Source organism: Argentina silus (genome assembly GCF_951799395.1).
Source record: "Argentina silus genome assembly, chromosome: 10".
NCBI lineage: Eukaryota > Metazoa > Chordata > Actinopteri > Argentiniformes > Argentinidae > Argentina > Argentina silus.
The window spans coordinates 13,599,102-13,614,239 of NC_139664.1; the positions used below are offsets into that span (position 1 = coordinate 13,599,102).

General features: G+C 45.0%; 1 protein-coding gene across 1 annotated transcript in view; it reads right to left on the minus strand.

The window, feature by feature from the left end:
* Window positions 1-15,138, minus strand: part of cdkal1 (CDK5 regulatory subunit associated protein 1-like 1) — a 282,148-nt gene that overhangs the window by 152,920 nt on the left and 114,090 nt on the right. The window contains exon 8 of the mRNA XM_083678910.1: window positions 12,251-12,354. Within this exon, the coding sequence (XP_083535036.1) occupies window positions 12,251-12,354 (104 nt within the window). The remainder of the gene's footprint in view (window positions 1-12,250; window positions 12,355-15,138) is intronic.

The following is a 15,138-nucleotide window of genomic DNA, read 5'->3' on the forward strand; positions in this document are numbered from 1 at the left end:
GAAATAACAAATGTATATTGCTGCAGTCCACCTCCCAGGTACTCTAACTGTTTTGTAGTTAAATGTCATGAATTTGGAAAAGATAGTGAAACTCTCTGCCGTGAGGTGGGGGTGTTTTTTTTCTTTTCCACTCAGCAAAAGCTGCATGCAAAAGGGAACAATTATTTTTCCCAGAAAGAGATGCATTATTTTGCTCTTCCGTTGCATAAACCATGTGGGCCCACCCAGATGACAAGCACAGTCCGTAAGTCTGTAAGATGTGGACCTAAGTCATCCTCTCTCCTCTCTGTGGGTGCATGCATATTTCATATCAGCCATGGAGCAGATACTCCTACTCAGAGTGTCTTCCAGCCAGCCTGTATCACAGAGTAGCCTGGGGTGAGGAGGAGGCGGAGGAAAGTGCGTCACATGGCCCTCTCCAGGGACCCGGGGGGGACTGATTATGCTAAGCGCTCCGTCTGAGAGGCCCCCTCTCCCCGAGGCTAAGGTCACCCGCACTGCCTGTCTGGGTCAGGCCTGAGTGGAGATCCACGGGAGAGAGAGAGGCCTGTCGATAGCACCTCATTCCTCCTGATGGATGGGTCCCTTCAATCGCAGCCGCCATCAATATTATGTGTGCTACGTTAGATATCATTCATCTCAGGGAGCAGCGCGCGGCGAGGGGGGAACAAGGAGCTCCGGCAATTAAACAAACAGCTAATTCTTGGAGCAGGCCCATCTCTCTGTGTTGTGTTTACAAACGATGGATCTTCAATGACAGTCAATAATGATATCTGCTCAGAGACAGTCAGAGAGTAAAAAAAAAGGACGTGAACACACGTTTGAAGTTATTTTTCTGCCATAAATGCAGGATCCTAGGCTGGCTCACATATCTCTATCCCTCTGTTTCAAGACATCTGATATGTCCCCCCACTGTGTTTAGAGAGTCATGTTAAACTGGAATGAAGGCACTGTCTGTCTATCATGAGATACAAAATACAAGAACCACTGTTTTAAACATGACATGACAGAAGTCACATTCACTCATGACAGATGATGTTCGTTTTTGACCAAAGTCTTAACACTCGTGGCATTGTCCAGCAATCTGGGTTAGCTTGTTGAGTGGCTTGAATGGCTGTGACAGGTGTCATGTTACGTTTATGATAGCAGTGTGTGTACTTCAGGAGGAAAAAAAAGAATGCCCCCCCCCCCCCCCCAAAAAAAAAAAAGAGGTCTAAGATATCAGAAATTGTACCACTGTTGTACTGAATGCTATTCCTAATTTCCTGACTGTCACTACCTATCTTTTGCCGTAGACTGAAGACCTCATCTCTTTAGGCTACAGTACACCTGGGCTTCTCCTCCTCAGGCCTCTCCACCCCCTTAACAAAATTGCCTTTCTCTAGCAATGTGACTGCAATGACACTTGTTCTTATCGGAGGTTTTACTTACGATGGACTGATGTATAGTTGATTCACTTACTTAGACAAATGCACTTATTGTAAGTCGTTTTCGATAAAAGTGTCTGCTAAATGACTTAAATGTAAATGTGAAATGTGAATATATGTATATATGTCATTTAGCCTTTTATCCAAAGCGACTTACATTGCAGTGAGTGCATACATTTCAGTATATATGGTCCCAGCAGGAATCAAACCCACAACCTAAGCGCCATTGTTAGCGCCATTCTCTACCAACTGAGCCACAGATACAGCATGCATCTCTGATCATCTTATCTGCACTGTATAAGTAGGCCTACCTTCCAACTGTATCCCCTGGGTCCAGAAGGTACAGTATAGTAAAGATCTGGTGCAATTAGAGACAAGGCACAGTGAATCTGAATGTCTGAGTAGAGGGAGTAGAGAGAGAACTCCTCAGGATGAGGCCTCAGTGAAATTGGACACAAAGCATGTGCATCCCAGCCTTTTAATCCCCCATGTTTTTCTCAAACGTGCGCACCGCCACCGGTGGCTCAAACCACAACCAACTCATCTGTGACTGCGGGGCTCCGTTTAGAGAGAGGCTTGTGGGAAGATTTCAGGAGGGAATATTCTCGGAAGCGAGTGGCACACTATTCTATTCCACAGTGCATCTACCTGGATGGCTGATTCCTGATTCAAAGCATGTTTTAGTTTTTTGAAAAACACATTTCAGCAAAAGAGGGAGAGGGGGGGAGAGAGAAAGAGAGAGAAAGAGAGAGAGAGAGAGAGAGAGAGAGAGAGAGAAGGAGAGAGGTAGAGGACGGAGGTTTCCGGGGTTAAGAGCCTGCTGATTGTTGGGCAAGTTTTCCTAGTCTTAAACACTGTACCAAAGTAAAAAAATAAATGTTAAAAAAAATGCTCTCTTCCCTCTTGGCTGTTGTGAAGGCTGTAATTACACTGGAGACTGGGCTCATTCATCCATCTGCAGCAGGAAGGGGACTTTAACAGTATTTCCAATAGTCTGCAAAGAGGTTCAAGATACTATTGATATTAACATATTGATTATGACTGACTGATTGGCTTTAAAGCACAATGTATTGAAAAAGCACAAGTGGATATTGCTGAGTAGGCACTTTTGCAGATTTCCTGTGTCGAGGGAATGGGCCGGATTCATTATCCTGAGCCAAAGCTTCGCAGGATGGATTTTGAATTTTACAAACCAAATGCGTGTTGACAATTTTCAAATCTATCCGAAAGTACTACTCCATTATGTTCCATTTTCCCTGAAAGATTATAATGCGCACCCCAGCCATAGCTTTCATTAAACTGTCACATATGTAGGCTCTAACTGATATTGCAGTGCATGCCGACTCTCTCACACAACAGCCATGTGTACTGGGAAATAACTAGAGGGTAAGAGGAAAACTTATACAAACCAAATACAATTGACTGTTTATGAAATTGTACGGCAAGGCAGCATTTGCATTTGCTATCATCAAAACAAAGTAAAAAAACCTCCAAGCAATACTGGATTGTGGTAGAACAAAACAGACAGCCAAAGGAGGTCATCTATATACAGTATGCAAAAAGTGGTCACTCTCAGGGCTGAATAACTTTTTGTTTTGATATTCTGAACTGAAACTAAGAACTTGATGAAAGGTGTTGACCATAACACATTTGTCCTCTCTCCTCTGTGTTAATGGTACCACTGGTTTTCCTGTGCCTGGGTCCTTCTTGGCCAATGAATACATTACGACAAGAGTGTTCAGACGCGGAGCACAGCCATCCATAAAGAACACTTCTAGAGGAGCGGGAAATGCAACATGTTCGCTTTGATTGCTGGTCAGCGCATTTTCTGAACCACTGCCCCCACAGTGTGTTGGGGACCCCAAGATGAAGAGAACAAGGAGAAGAAGGAGGGAGAAGGAGAGGTTGAGAGGGTGACACGGTGTCGGTTCCGTTCCATCACACCCGCCTGTTGCTGTGTCCGCACATAATTGAAATCCAGGTTTTGCTCCTCTGGCCATGTTTCTGATTTGTCGCAGCTGTGGCGACACTTTAGGGGGGCTGCAGACAGAGATTAACGTTGTGGGGGGTGGGGGGGTGCCCAGATGGTGCAGAGGGGCGCCTTGGGGACCGTCTGGTGCCTACCTGGAGCTGTACGGTAAAGGGCAGCAGGGCTGTGGCACAGGAACACCTGGCGCTGAGGTAAACCCTCAGCCACTCAGTCAGAGCAGAGCTGGGCAGAGCACGGGCACCAGGCAGACAAAACAGCCCCTCTGAAAGATTAATAAGGTGTATCCAGAGGTTTGGGACCTTGGCCTCCATTTATGCATTTAGAGGGAGTCAAAAGTGGGGCTCTCCGTAATGGATCAGGAGGAGCGACCTGCCCCCGTCTAATAACCTCTATCTGGGTCCATGCGTCTTTCTAACACATTAAATATGTCACTCCTGCATTAGAAACCTGCCCCATATATCAACTTTATGTGCATTAGGGCCTCTGTGGAGCAGCTGCCATTGGACGGCTGGCTCCCTGCTTCTCCTCTCTCCTCTGTAAATATTTGAGCCAACTATTCATTAACGCTGGGCCGTTTATTTAGCTCTGCTGCAGTGTTTGTGAACTTGAGTCAGTGATTGTTTAACCCTGCCTCCTATCTGGGATATTGAAACACACATATGCACAGACATATGCACACGCACACACGCACACACACATACACACATACACAGGCATACACACACATACACAGGCATAGACACACACAAGCATACACACACAGACACACACACACACACACACACACGGCAGAGCGAAAGGCAGGGAGAGCATCTCATCCGTTTCTCCATTCCCTGGGTGTAATCATAGAGGCGGGGGCCTGCTCAGTGAATGAGCTGGAGGGCTGCCGATGTCAAAGGCACTGGTGTGTTTCATCTGGCAGCATTCTCCATGTGTATGATTGTAAACTCATACATACACACCCAATATACACCAGCTCACTGGGAGGCGAGGCGCTGGCCCTTCTCAGAGTCACAGGGGGTCGACTCACTCCCGATGGACCCCTCTCCGCCCCCGTCTTGTCCCCAAGGCAATCTAGCAGGGCCACGTTTGCACATCCCATTTCCAATCGCACCTCCCGGCTCAATGTATGCATGTGCATGCTGGTTGCAGGGAGCATTTGGTGTGTGTGTGTGTGTGTGTGTGTGTGTGTCTCTCTCTATTCCTCTCGGCTGTGCTGGTCTCTGCATTCATGTTTCCGCACAATTAAACACCATTACCCAGTTCACCTTTATGAGCTCCAATCATGTGTCGGCGGTAGTCACTGTACAGTATGAAGTGTTTCGCAACCTACGCTGATGGATGCAAACAAAGTCACATGAGCGAGAAGCCTGCTTCGATTCAAATCACAGGAGCGTTGAAGTGGCTTTGGACGAACAGAAAAATAAAATACTAAATATACTCCAAAGAAAATACCGTCACTGTGAGAAAGACGAATAGAACATACCGCCACTCTGTTACATCCAGATTAAGGACTAGCAGGGCGACGGTGGCTTCTACCGAGACAGTAATCAGGTTGAACAGTGTCATTTGATCTGCAGTCTTTCACTTACACAGTCAGTGCCGTTCCACTCTGTTCAGACAACACTCTTTTAATTAACTGTCATCATTCTTAAGAAGTGGCGGTTGCGGCGCCCGATGAGGCGTAATCACCCTTTATGTTTGCTTTGCCTTCATGTCTCGCCTTCGTGGACGGTGAATTGTAATTCAATCGTTTCCCTTGTTTCATTTGGACTTCAGGGGCTCTGTCTCTTTCTTCTGAACCACATCATCTCTCAAATAGCCTTCTGAACAGCCAAGTTGGAAGACCAAAAGTGCTTGTCGCACTGTATCCAGAACTGGTTTCAGAGTACGCTTTGGTTCTAAATTAATGTTAAACAGTTGGAAGATATCACCCCTTGAGATTGAAGCCTATTCTAGGGAAAAACATCAAACCAGTTCAGTTCTTGTTTGACCCCTGTGGTAGAGAGCAATTAGAACTGATGCTGCGGATTGCGGACACACGCACTTGCGCGTGCACACACAGACACACACACAGACACACACCAAGTTCATGGTGGGTGGGACCCCCGCAGTCTGAAGAGTGCTCCCCCCGCTGCAGACGTGACGCACTTCCTGCAACACTGAGGCCCATTATCAGACTATTGTTCTGCTGAAGCCTGTCTATAAATAGCACTTTCTTTTCCCCATGCAAGTTTGGCAGAGGACCTGCTTGCTTTTGTAACCAAGCTGTTATGAAAACATTCTCCTCTGACCCAGCCTGGCCCAGCATGACAAATCACAAACAGCTACATGTACATGTAGATCTGTGAAGTGACGGGCAAAAGAGCCTAAGACTGTGACTGTTCTTAATCTCTAGACATTTATGAAAGCATGAAAAGTTATGACTTACAAGGTCATACAACACAGTCATAGAAAACCATACAAAACAACACAAGTCAGCATTGTTTATATGTTTACAAAGACGGAGAGAATGAAAGGCATGAAATTAACACTCAGCATGTCATATCCAAAGCTTGAGGAGGTGAAATCCTAACAAGTTACAGAGCCTGGCCAGTTCAACCGACAGAGACTAATACTATCCACCCATCTCCCTCATTCTGCCCTCGGGTTGCTCTACAAAAACTTCAACAACTCAGCCATTCTTTTGTGAAGCCCTAGAGCTGCTGTGTGCCTGTGTGCGTGCGTGCGTGTGTGCGTGCGTGCGTCCTCCCCTCCCCTCCCTCTTCTCTGTTTTGGAAAGGCTCCTTACACTACATCTGGAAGTCTTTGCTAGTAGCCTGAAGATTTGGGATGACAAGCGTTTGTGCTGAGTTGAGACTCTGCACCAGTAAATAGCTGGCCGTCCAGGGTCCATATGTGTCTCATTTGCAGCAGTGTTTTGGATGGGCCGAGCGATGCAGGAATGTGTAAACATGGAGCTGGCCACAGCGAGGGGAGAGAGGAGCCTGTGACGGGAGCTCTTTACCCTGACTGAACCCAACAGGACTCTGCCCTGGGTTCCCGCCAGTGCCAAAGACTCTAGGAATCTGACTGCAGCCACTCACACGGCTGAAATACAGAGAGGATATCTCCTATCAATCACCTACACCAACTAAAGTAGATGGATAACTCCCACAAGCCCAATCTAATCACACCTACAGAGTTGATGCAAATACTACAAAGCGGGTTGCTCTTCTCATATCTAAGGTCTGGTTCAATCGATAAGGTTCTTCATGAGTATTCGTGGTGCTGAATTGGCTTTCAAAATAACATGAATAAATGAATATGGTTAAATAAATGATAACTATTTAAATCCACACATCAGCGAACAACCTTGCTAGAGAGTCAATCTGTCGATACTTTCATTGGCCATTCCTTACCTCATAAATCAATATTCTTCCAGCAAATCTTGTCTTTCATGCTTGCCTAGGTAGTTTTAAATGCTAGGCCTCACCTTCTTCTAAGCGTTATGTTATCAACATTGTGGCAGAGAGCTGCTTGGTTGCCAACTATTGCACATATCTTGCTGAACCGTATGAAGCCTCACACTGGCATAGCTAGCAAACATACACCCTAGCCTTGAGAAGTGAACTGCAAACTGCAACAGTCCAAGATGCATAGAAGAAACACCAAAGCGCAGCATCCTCAATGCACCAATCATAAAGAATTGATCCAGATGTGTTTGGTAACAGGGCTGGGGATGGTGGAGGTGTCTTTGAGGATGAACTTTGTGAACCGTGGGTGAGAGGAAATGAAAGGGTTGTGGCACTTCAAACAGAAGAGATGAGTCAGATCGCATTCACTGGAGATCAATAGGCACTCTACATATGGATTCCTCATAATAAAGTATAGTAATGGGCACCCCGCTGCTTAGTAATTAATGTGGATCTTTATTACCATTTCACAGATAAACAGATTGCAAGTGGCAGAAGGGAGAGAGGGAAAAATCCAGTCAATTTCTCAGCAAATCAAAGAAGTCTCTTTTTTTATATAATAATAATTTTCTGGGCAAACGGCTAATGATGGTAAAAAAAACGATAGGATAATCCATGCGTGGCCTTTGAAGTTGCATTCAGAGTTTCTGACATGGCTGAAATGATATACGGCACACACACCGACATCCCAGAATTCATCAACACTCGTGTCCAAGGGAGAGACAGAGGAAATGGTGGAATTAATTTAACTGGAATTAACAACCCTGCACCGCCTTTTTTTTTTTTTGCTTCCAGGGTCAGCTTTCATTTAAGATTGGAAACGGAAATGATGATCAAATCCTAAAAAGAACATTACAGAAATAAAGGTCATATTTGCTTGACACGGCTCCAATTGTATCGGGTCTCAGCTACAACATGTGCCACTGTGGAATTGCATTCATTCGGCAAGTTTATTCAATATATCCTCCTAATTCAATAACCTTCACTGGGAACAGATCAGCGCCCCACCGGCTCTGTGAGGTCATTGAGTGGAACAGGCCACACAGTAAATCCATGGATCCATACCTGATCATTGGGCTCTAAACGAGAGCACTAAAGCCCTGAGTTAATTACTCTGTGTGTGAATCCGAGGGCAGTGCACTTCCATACAAAACACACTACTACTGCATGTCTGTGGGCCAAAGAGAAGATTCTTTTTTTCCTGTGTGATTAACAAGGTGTCGATCAGTGTGTCTGATTATGAGGAACAATATACCTACAACATACTGTGCCACGTCCCTGCCAGATTGACTTGAACCCAGAGTATACTCTGCCTTATGATGAAATAAAGCTAAGATAAGCACTTGATCCGTCTGTGTGTATTGTATGATATGAACAATGCATTGCGCCTCCTTCTACCACAGTAGGCCCGGGCAGCTTGTTAATTGCTATGCAGGCTTATGAGGCAATTGAGATCCTGAGCTCCTCAGTGATCTGGATCTAGAGAACAGCCCACATGGGCAGGAGCACCAGGCCTCTCCGGGGCCACACAGCACTCTAATGCCATCTCCTTCTGATCATTAAAAAGCTATTACTGCCAGTCTTTACAGAGCTGCTGCAGCTTCAGCAATATGCTTCGGATGGGCCTTCTGCAGCCCACAGAGTCAATGGATTCCTGTCTCCCTCTCCCTTAAAGCCCGTAGCCTGGGGAGCGGTAGGGAGAAATGTGAGCCCGTTAGGATGCGAATGGCAGTTAAGGGAGATCCATCTACAGCACTAACCTGTCAGGACGCTGTCTCCATATGGTAGAGTACAGCACTCAAACATGAGGAGCAGGAGGGGTGTGTGTGTGTGTGTGTGTGTGTGTATGTCTGTGTGTGTGTGTGTGTGCGTGCGTGCGTGCGTGCATGCATGCATGCAGCATCAAAGATACAGTATCACATGCATTAATATTTACATTCAGGTCCAAAGAAAGTGGTTTTCCCTGATGCCTGCGAGACAAACATGTCTGTGGAGAATGATAATACATGATGCTGTTTTTAAGGATCCATGCTTTCAAAATGAGCCCAACACATAGACAGTAAACAGCAGCCTCTTAACCCAGGAGAATCCTGCTTACAGAGCGCTCGACATAAATGGATGGTGTTACAGCCCAAACCAGAGAGGCTGCTGAAGAAGCACTAAACAGTCCCCCAGGCAAGGCACTGACATTTCAGTGCAAGAGCAACCCAATTATTAACAGACAGGAGGGAGGATGGAAAAAAACACAACATAAAAACAGGGCTGGAGCAGGAGGCCCCAGGTTGTTAGATGGCATAGCCTCCTCACACATGCAAATCATGGAAGACTACTGCAAAGCCCTGAAAATCCTCTGCCAAGCTTCAAAGTGCGCGTGGCACTCATGTCTCTCATGTGAAGGATGGCAGGGAGGGCCTTGTCAGAGGACTTCAGTATCCCCTTCAGCCTAACCCCCACCCCGTCATTTACTGGATGGCACCAAAGCCCCCCCACAGCTGGAGTCAGAGCATTCACACCAATCTGTCTAAGGATGCAAACCAGGAAATATATGTAAAAAGCCTTATGATGTGAAATTATTCATTCAGTCATTTGAATAATTCAAATTACTTAAAAGGGGCTCAGTTTTTAGTCAGGCATTTGGTGAAGCTATTTACCTCAAATCGCATTTGAATAAATACATAAATCCTTTAAAACTTCCAAGATAAATGAATAAATCCTCACTTTGGTGACTGGGCAATCAGAATTAGTATTCATTCTTATGGTTTTTATTCAAACCCAAACAGCAAATCGAATTGAGGAACCTTATTTGTGAAGTTCAATTTGGTGAGATAAGCTCAGGTACCTCATAGCCCATAATGTCATAAAAGAGACATGTGATGGGGAAAATATGCATTCCCTAAATGTTAACTGGAGATTTTATTTGTGCTGCTGTGGTGACTGCCATTGCTGACGCCAAGCCAACAATTATTTCAGCCCTAATGGGGCCGGGTCCAGCTGCACCTATCACTCACGCCTGTGTTTGCATTGATCAGGGGTGGATTCCTGGGCCCGTTGGCAGCAAGGAAGCCCACCATAATAAGGCAACTGGATTAGACTCAGGCTTTTTAATTTGTCTAATGTCATCCATGAACAAAGGGCTGGAATGATGGGCTGCTGGTAGCACTAATCTCCATGGCTGGTAATGAACCTGGGCTGAGGTAGAGGTGTGGAGGGATGGAGGAGTCTCTCATTCTCTCAGTCATTGACTGACACTGTGAATGAGGTGGAAATAGGGGTGTCTTTCTAAAGCCGTGGTGGTAAATCATAGACACAGGCTATTAGTGGTTGTCTACAGTCACATAACTAGCACCTAAACACACACCATGTCTTGGACAGTAGGCCTATTCATACATAGCAGACATTGTTCACACTAGGAAAATACCCTGTTCCACATTGCAGGCCTTTTTTTTATTTTTATAATTAACCCATACTTTCATAGTGGTGTTCATATGAAAGCTAACTGGTAAAGAAAGTCAGTAAACATGTCACTGTTGCTAATACATCTTTCAGTTCAGCTGGATTAGAATATAAAGTATTCACCCTCACCCTCCTCCGTGCGGATGCCTGTTGAGCAGCTGTGTTTGGCCATGATATCTGAGTGTGTGTTTGTGTGCTGGGGCTCTGTGGACATGAAAGGCAGGTGAATAGTGAGCCTTTATCCTGCTGTTGTATAAGCCAGAGCTCTATCTGAAACCCCTGGCTTGTCTCGCAGCCCACCGTTCCTCAGTCTCCAGGCAATGTTCTTACAGGTGTCACTGAACAGCTGTTAATCACTCTAAATTAGCAGTGGATTAACCTGTTTCTCCACAGGTCAGCCACAGCTCTGCCGTTACTGTGAGCTGCAGCTGTCTGATATTCAGTCAGGCAGTGAGGCACGCATGTACACAGACACAGACACACACAGGCACACACAGGCACACACAGACACACACAGACACACACAGACACACGCGCGCGCGTGCAAATAGCCACCAGCCACAGAGTGTACACTATTACTTTCTCTTCAATTCTAACATACTCGAAGAAAAACATTGCTCAACACATACACACACAGTACAAACGTGACTGCCAATTATTGTGCCAAACCCGAACTTCCTCTTTTTCATCAGTTGTTGATGCACTTTTTTAAAGAACACCAACGGTTTGTTCCCCTCTTGTTTCCGCAACTCTAACTGCTGATGCGCTCTGGGTTTCTCCTTTTCAGTTGCTCTCCATCAAATCACTTCTGCTGCTGTCCTTACAGACACCTCTCACGCTCACACATCTCTCAGGAGGGAACAGCTACACAAACATGTGGTACTACAACACTCATTAAAAAAAGAAACACTGCTTTCCATATTTAGACACAATTTATCACTTGACACACACATGGGATTGTTCTTTGAGTGAATAGAGTGCTGACATCTGGGGTTAACTAATAATTGAGCCTCCAGTACCGTACAGTACTAAGAGTAACAGTAATAAGAGCAACTGGCCTTTAGTGCACTGATGTATAGTTCAGCAGCTGGTCAGTGGTGGAGGAAAGACTAACAAATCCACTTCAGGCTAGGGTCAGAGACGCTTTCTATAAACTTGCCCTTGAATGGAGCTGAGGAAAACAGATGCCCTGACACATCTGTTCCACTGCATCATCTCCAAGAACAAAAACATCAGCATGTGTTCAAATGACCCCCCCCCCCCCCCCCCCCCCCTTCATAAAACCACCGCACTTGAGATAAATCAATAAAGACATCCTTCCAGTTCATGATTTAACCCGCATTGGCATTAAGGAGACTACATTAAAGAAATAGAAAAAAAAAATATATATTAAAATATTCGCACTACTGGAGCTCAAAAACACATATGAAATAATATTTCTGTAGACTTTGATGATAAGGTCTTAGGGAGACTCAAGAGACTTAAGCATTATACCTGGCCAAAACACAGAGCTCCAAATGTAAGCAAACATGCCAAAGAACACAGTGAGGGGCTCTGAGTCTCCAACTCTCTCTGATAACATTCTGACACCCTGATTGGTTGGTTAAGCTGATTGGTTATGAACGATTACAAAACAGGACTTCCTGCCCCATCTCTGCCCAGTGACTGACTGACAGCGTCGGTGACAGACTCCAGAAATGGCTCCCTACTGGTGCTTTTGGGGATGTTTGTCGGTTGCTGATGAAACCGGTGGTCCAATCAAGACAGATTAATAGATGGTTGCCAAAGAAAATATTATGACCCTGTCATGACAGTGTCTCTGAACCAAGGTTTGTTGTTGAAACAGTGCTGTCAGGAAACAAAAATAAAAGACATGCGTAGCGGTGAAGGCATTAGCTGTAGTGGTGTGTTGGCCGCAGACTCACCTTGGAAGGACTGCCTAGCTCTCTCCACCAGCTCCTCTATGGAATAGCTGGCCAGGTCTCCTCGGGCATGCTTGGTTTTACAGTATGTGCAGGCATTCAGGCAACTGTTGAGGGAGAGAAAAGGGGGATGGTCGTTACCTTTACAGATTTTACACAGACTTTTGATGTCTAACGGCCCTGAAGTCTGGAAGATTACAAACCAGCGGGAGTGTGTGATCTAGAGTATGACGCTTCCCTAAAAGGCAATCATACGCTTCATTAACTTATTCTAAAGCCATACCCCTTACCAAATTCTATAATATAGAGAGGAACATCTCTGAAGAGAAAGTTATATACAGTACCGAGTGAATCTTTTGAGTGCTATAGTTGTTGTTTTTTTTGCTCATGAGAGGTTCTTTTCATGTGAGTGGACAACTGCTTTCAGACATGATCAATTGTTCTGGCTGGATCCTCTCCTGCTTGTTATATTTGAAATAAGCTGAGAGGAGCGCAGGTTCCATTCCTCTGTGGCTGCTAACAGACGCTCGGAGCTTTGAGCTCCTCTCTGCTTTTATCTTCCCCGTGATGAGCAGTGTCCGGCTGTGTTCAAATGGCTACGCCAGAGTACAGCTCAGATAGATCCAAGAACAGTCCGTGCCAAAACTTTGACAAGGCATCATGGGTGCTTACAAGTGCTGGGGGGAGAAGGGGGATAACGGCACAGATGAGCTGTTGTAGCATCGTTAGCTTTCACCAAGATCCCCATCCATCCACAACAGCAGCCCCTTATCCACTGACCCTAGTGGAAAGTACAAAACTACAGCTGCTGGTGGTTTATGGCCTTGACCTGGCAAGCAGCTTGGATTGAGCAGATCAATTATGGTACTGGTGTTTTCTTTCCTTAACCCCAGGTTTTTTGGAGAAACTTGTATTTCATAAAGACAGCCAGAGGAGAAGAAAATCATGAAAAGTAACAAAACAGAAATGGGGCTGGTAACAAAGCAGTTTCACATTTTTTCTCAGGATAAAGACTTTGTAAACAGGGTTGAGAACATGCTGGAGGGCAAACACGGGTCCAGTGCTCATTCCCTCTATCTGGAAAAAGCAATGAAAATAGTATTTTACAAACCAAACCATTATAGTTATCTCAGTGAACAAACGTCATGTTCAGTTTCACGCATGCCATTAATGATCTACAGAACACTCGTACAAAACAATGAGACCTCCATAAATAGAAGCCACCCGTGACCGATTGAGAACATTCATGCTTCAGTCCCATAGAAGCACAAAAACATTATCTGTTGCTTATAATAAATCACTATCCACAGCCTAAGTTATACAAATCAAGAATGTTGTTTTCATTCTCTTTTTTTCTTCTTTGTACATTCTGTTGTAATCGTTCTCAGAAATGATGAGAGATTTGAGAAAAGACTTGGAGATGCTCTCAACGTCCGGATTTGACGTGAATGGATCTCTAAGAGAGAAAATCCATCTCCTGCACTTTCCTAGATTGGACTGGGCATTAAAGATGGCAACTGGGTCACATGACCTTGCCTGAGAGAAAACAGAAACAGATGGGGCCCTCTCTCCCCACCCACTGCAGTAGCCCCCCTGCTGGAGGACAGCAGCCCCCAAAGCTCTGTGGGGCTGCACAGGGGTCCTAGCTTAATGTGATATAGTCCAGCAAAGTGGATCAAACCCATATTAATCCCAAGAGAAAAGAAGCTCCATGCAATGTTTCCACATCACAACAATCCATTTGGACTTAAACATCATTCTACATTGACACTGACAAGAACTCAAAGCTCAGATTGTTGTCTCGTGCGGCACTGTGTACAGCCTGGTATGGGTGAAAGGTTCAGAACTGTATTTGAGGCTTTTATTTTCTATCTAGATACTTTATTCTGCTAAAGATCAACATTCTCCATGAAAAATATACAGAGATAATGTGAAGACGGAATTGCAAAAACACAGACCTAACTCTCCTAGTATGTTTGAATGATAACTTTTGAAATTATATCGAGATATTGAGCGTTGCAAAATAAGGGAATAAAAATCTTTGCTGAATGAATTACACCATCCCTTTCCTCACCTTGTGGGGCCATTTACAACACAGGCTCTTTCATCTTCATACTCAGACAGTCGCATAAGAATGTACCCAGAAAAAGTGTCAATCAAACTTTTGAGGTAATTTAAAATATGCAAGATGGCTCATTATTTATTAATTTTGGTAGCTGTGCGATTTGGATTATTGACAGATGCATCAGAAAATTGTGGAGCACTTTTAAGGTGCAATGTAGCCTGCAGCGGTCGGGCTGTTTGTGTCAGGCGTCTCGTCTACACCTCATCCATCTCCAAAGACAGACATGCTCCCAACCTCTCCGCCGTCAGTTTGAAAGCACATCCAGCTGGCCTCACGGGAGATCCCTTACTTTCACTCCCAAAGATTCCACAAAACCCTGACAGAAATATCTAAGGCTCATCACATCCGGAGTGATGAAACCAGGGAGAACTATCCAAATGAATTAACTTGCCATAGTTTGAGAATCGAGAAATCTTGATTGTGATGATATCATTGTGCCGAGAGGCATGACTCCAAATGAGAGAGGCCTCCATTAGACACCTATGGTAAATTATTTCTTAATTTATTGAGCTGAATGTGGCTGGCTGTGTGCATTTCTCCCAGCCATTAAGTACACATGGAGGTACAGTACATGAGGACAATATACTTTATCACTCTATTTCAAGGCAGTGAAGGGGGGCCCCTGGTGAAAAGTAACCAGCTTTACTCATTGTTACCTCGTCAACGCTGCAGCTGAGTTGGAGACAATACAAGCGGGGTCCCTTGGCAGACGCTGGTCCCTCAATTTATTAATTTGAGCCCCAGTGTGGAATCTGGCTCTAAATTA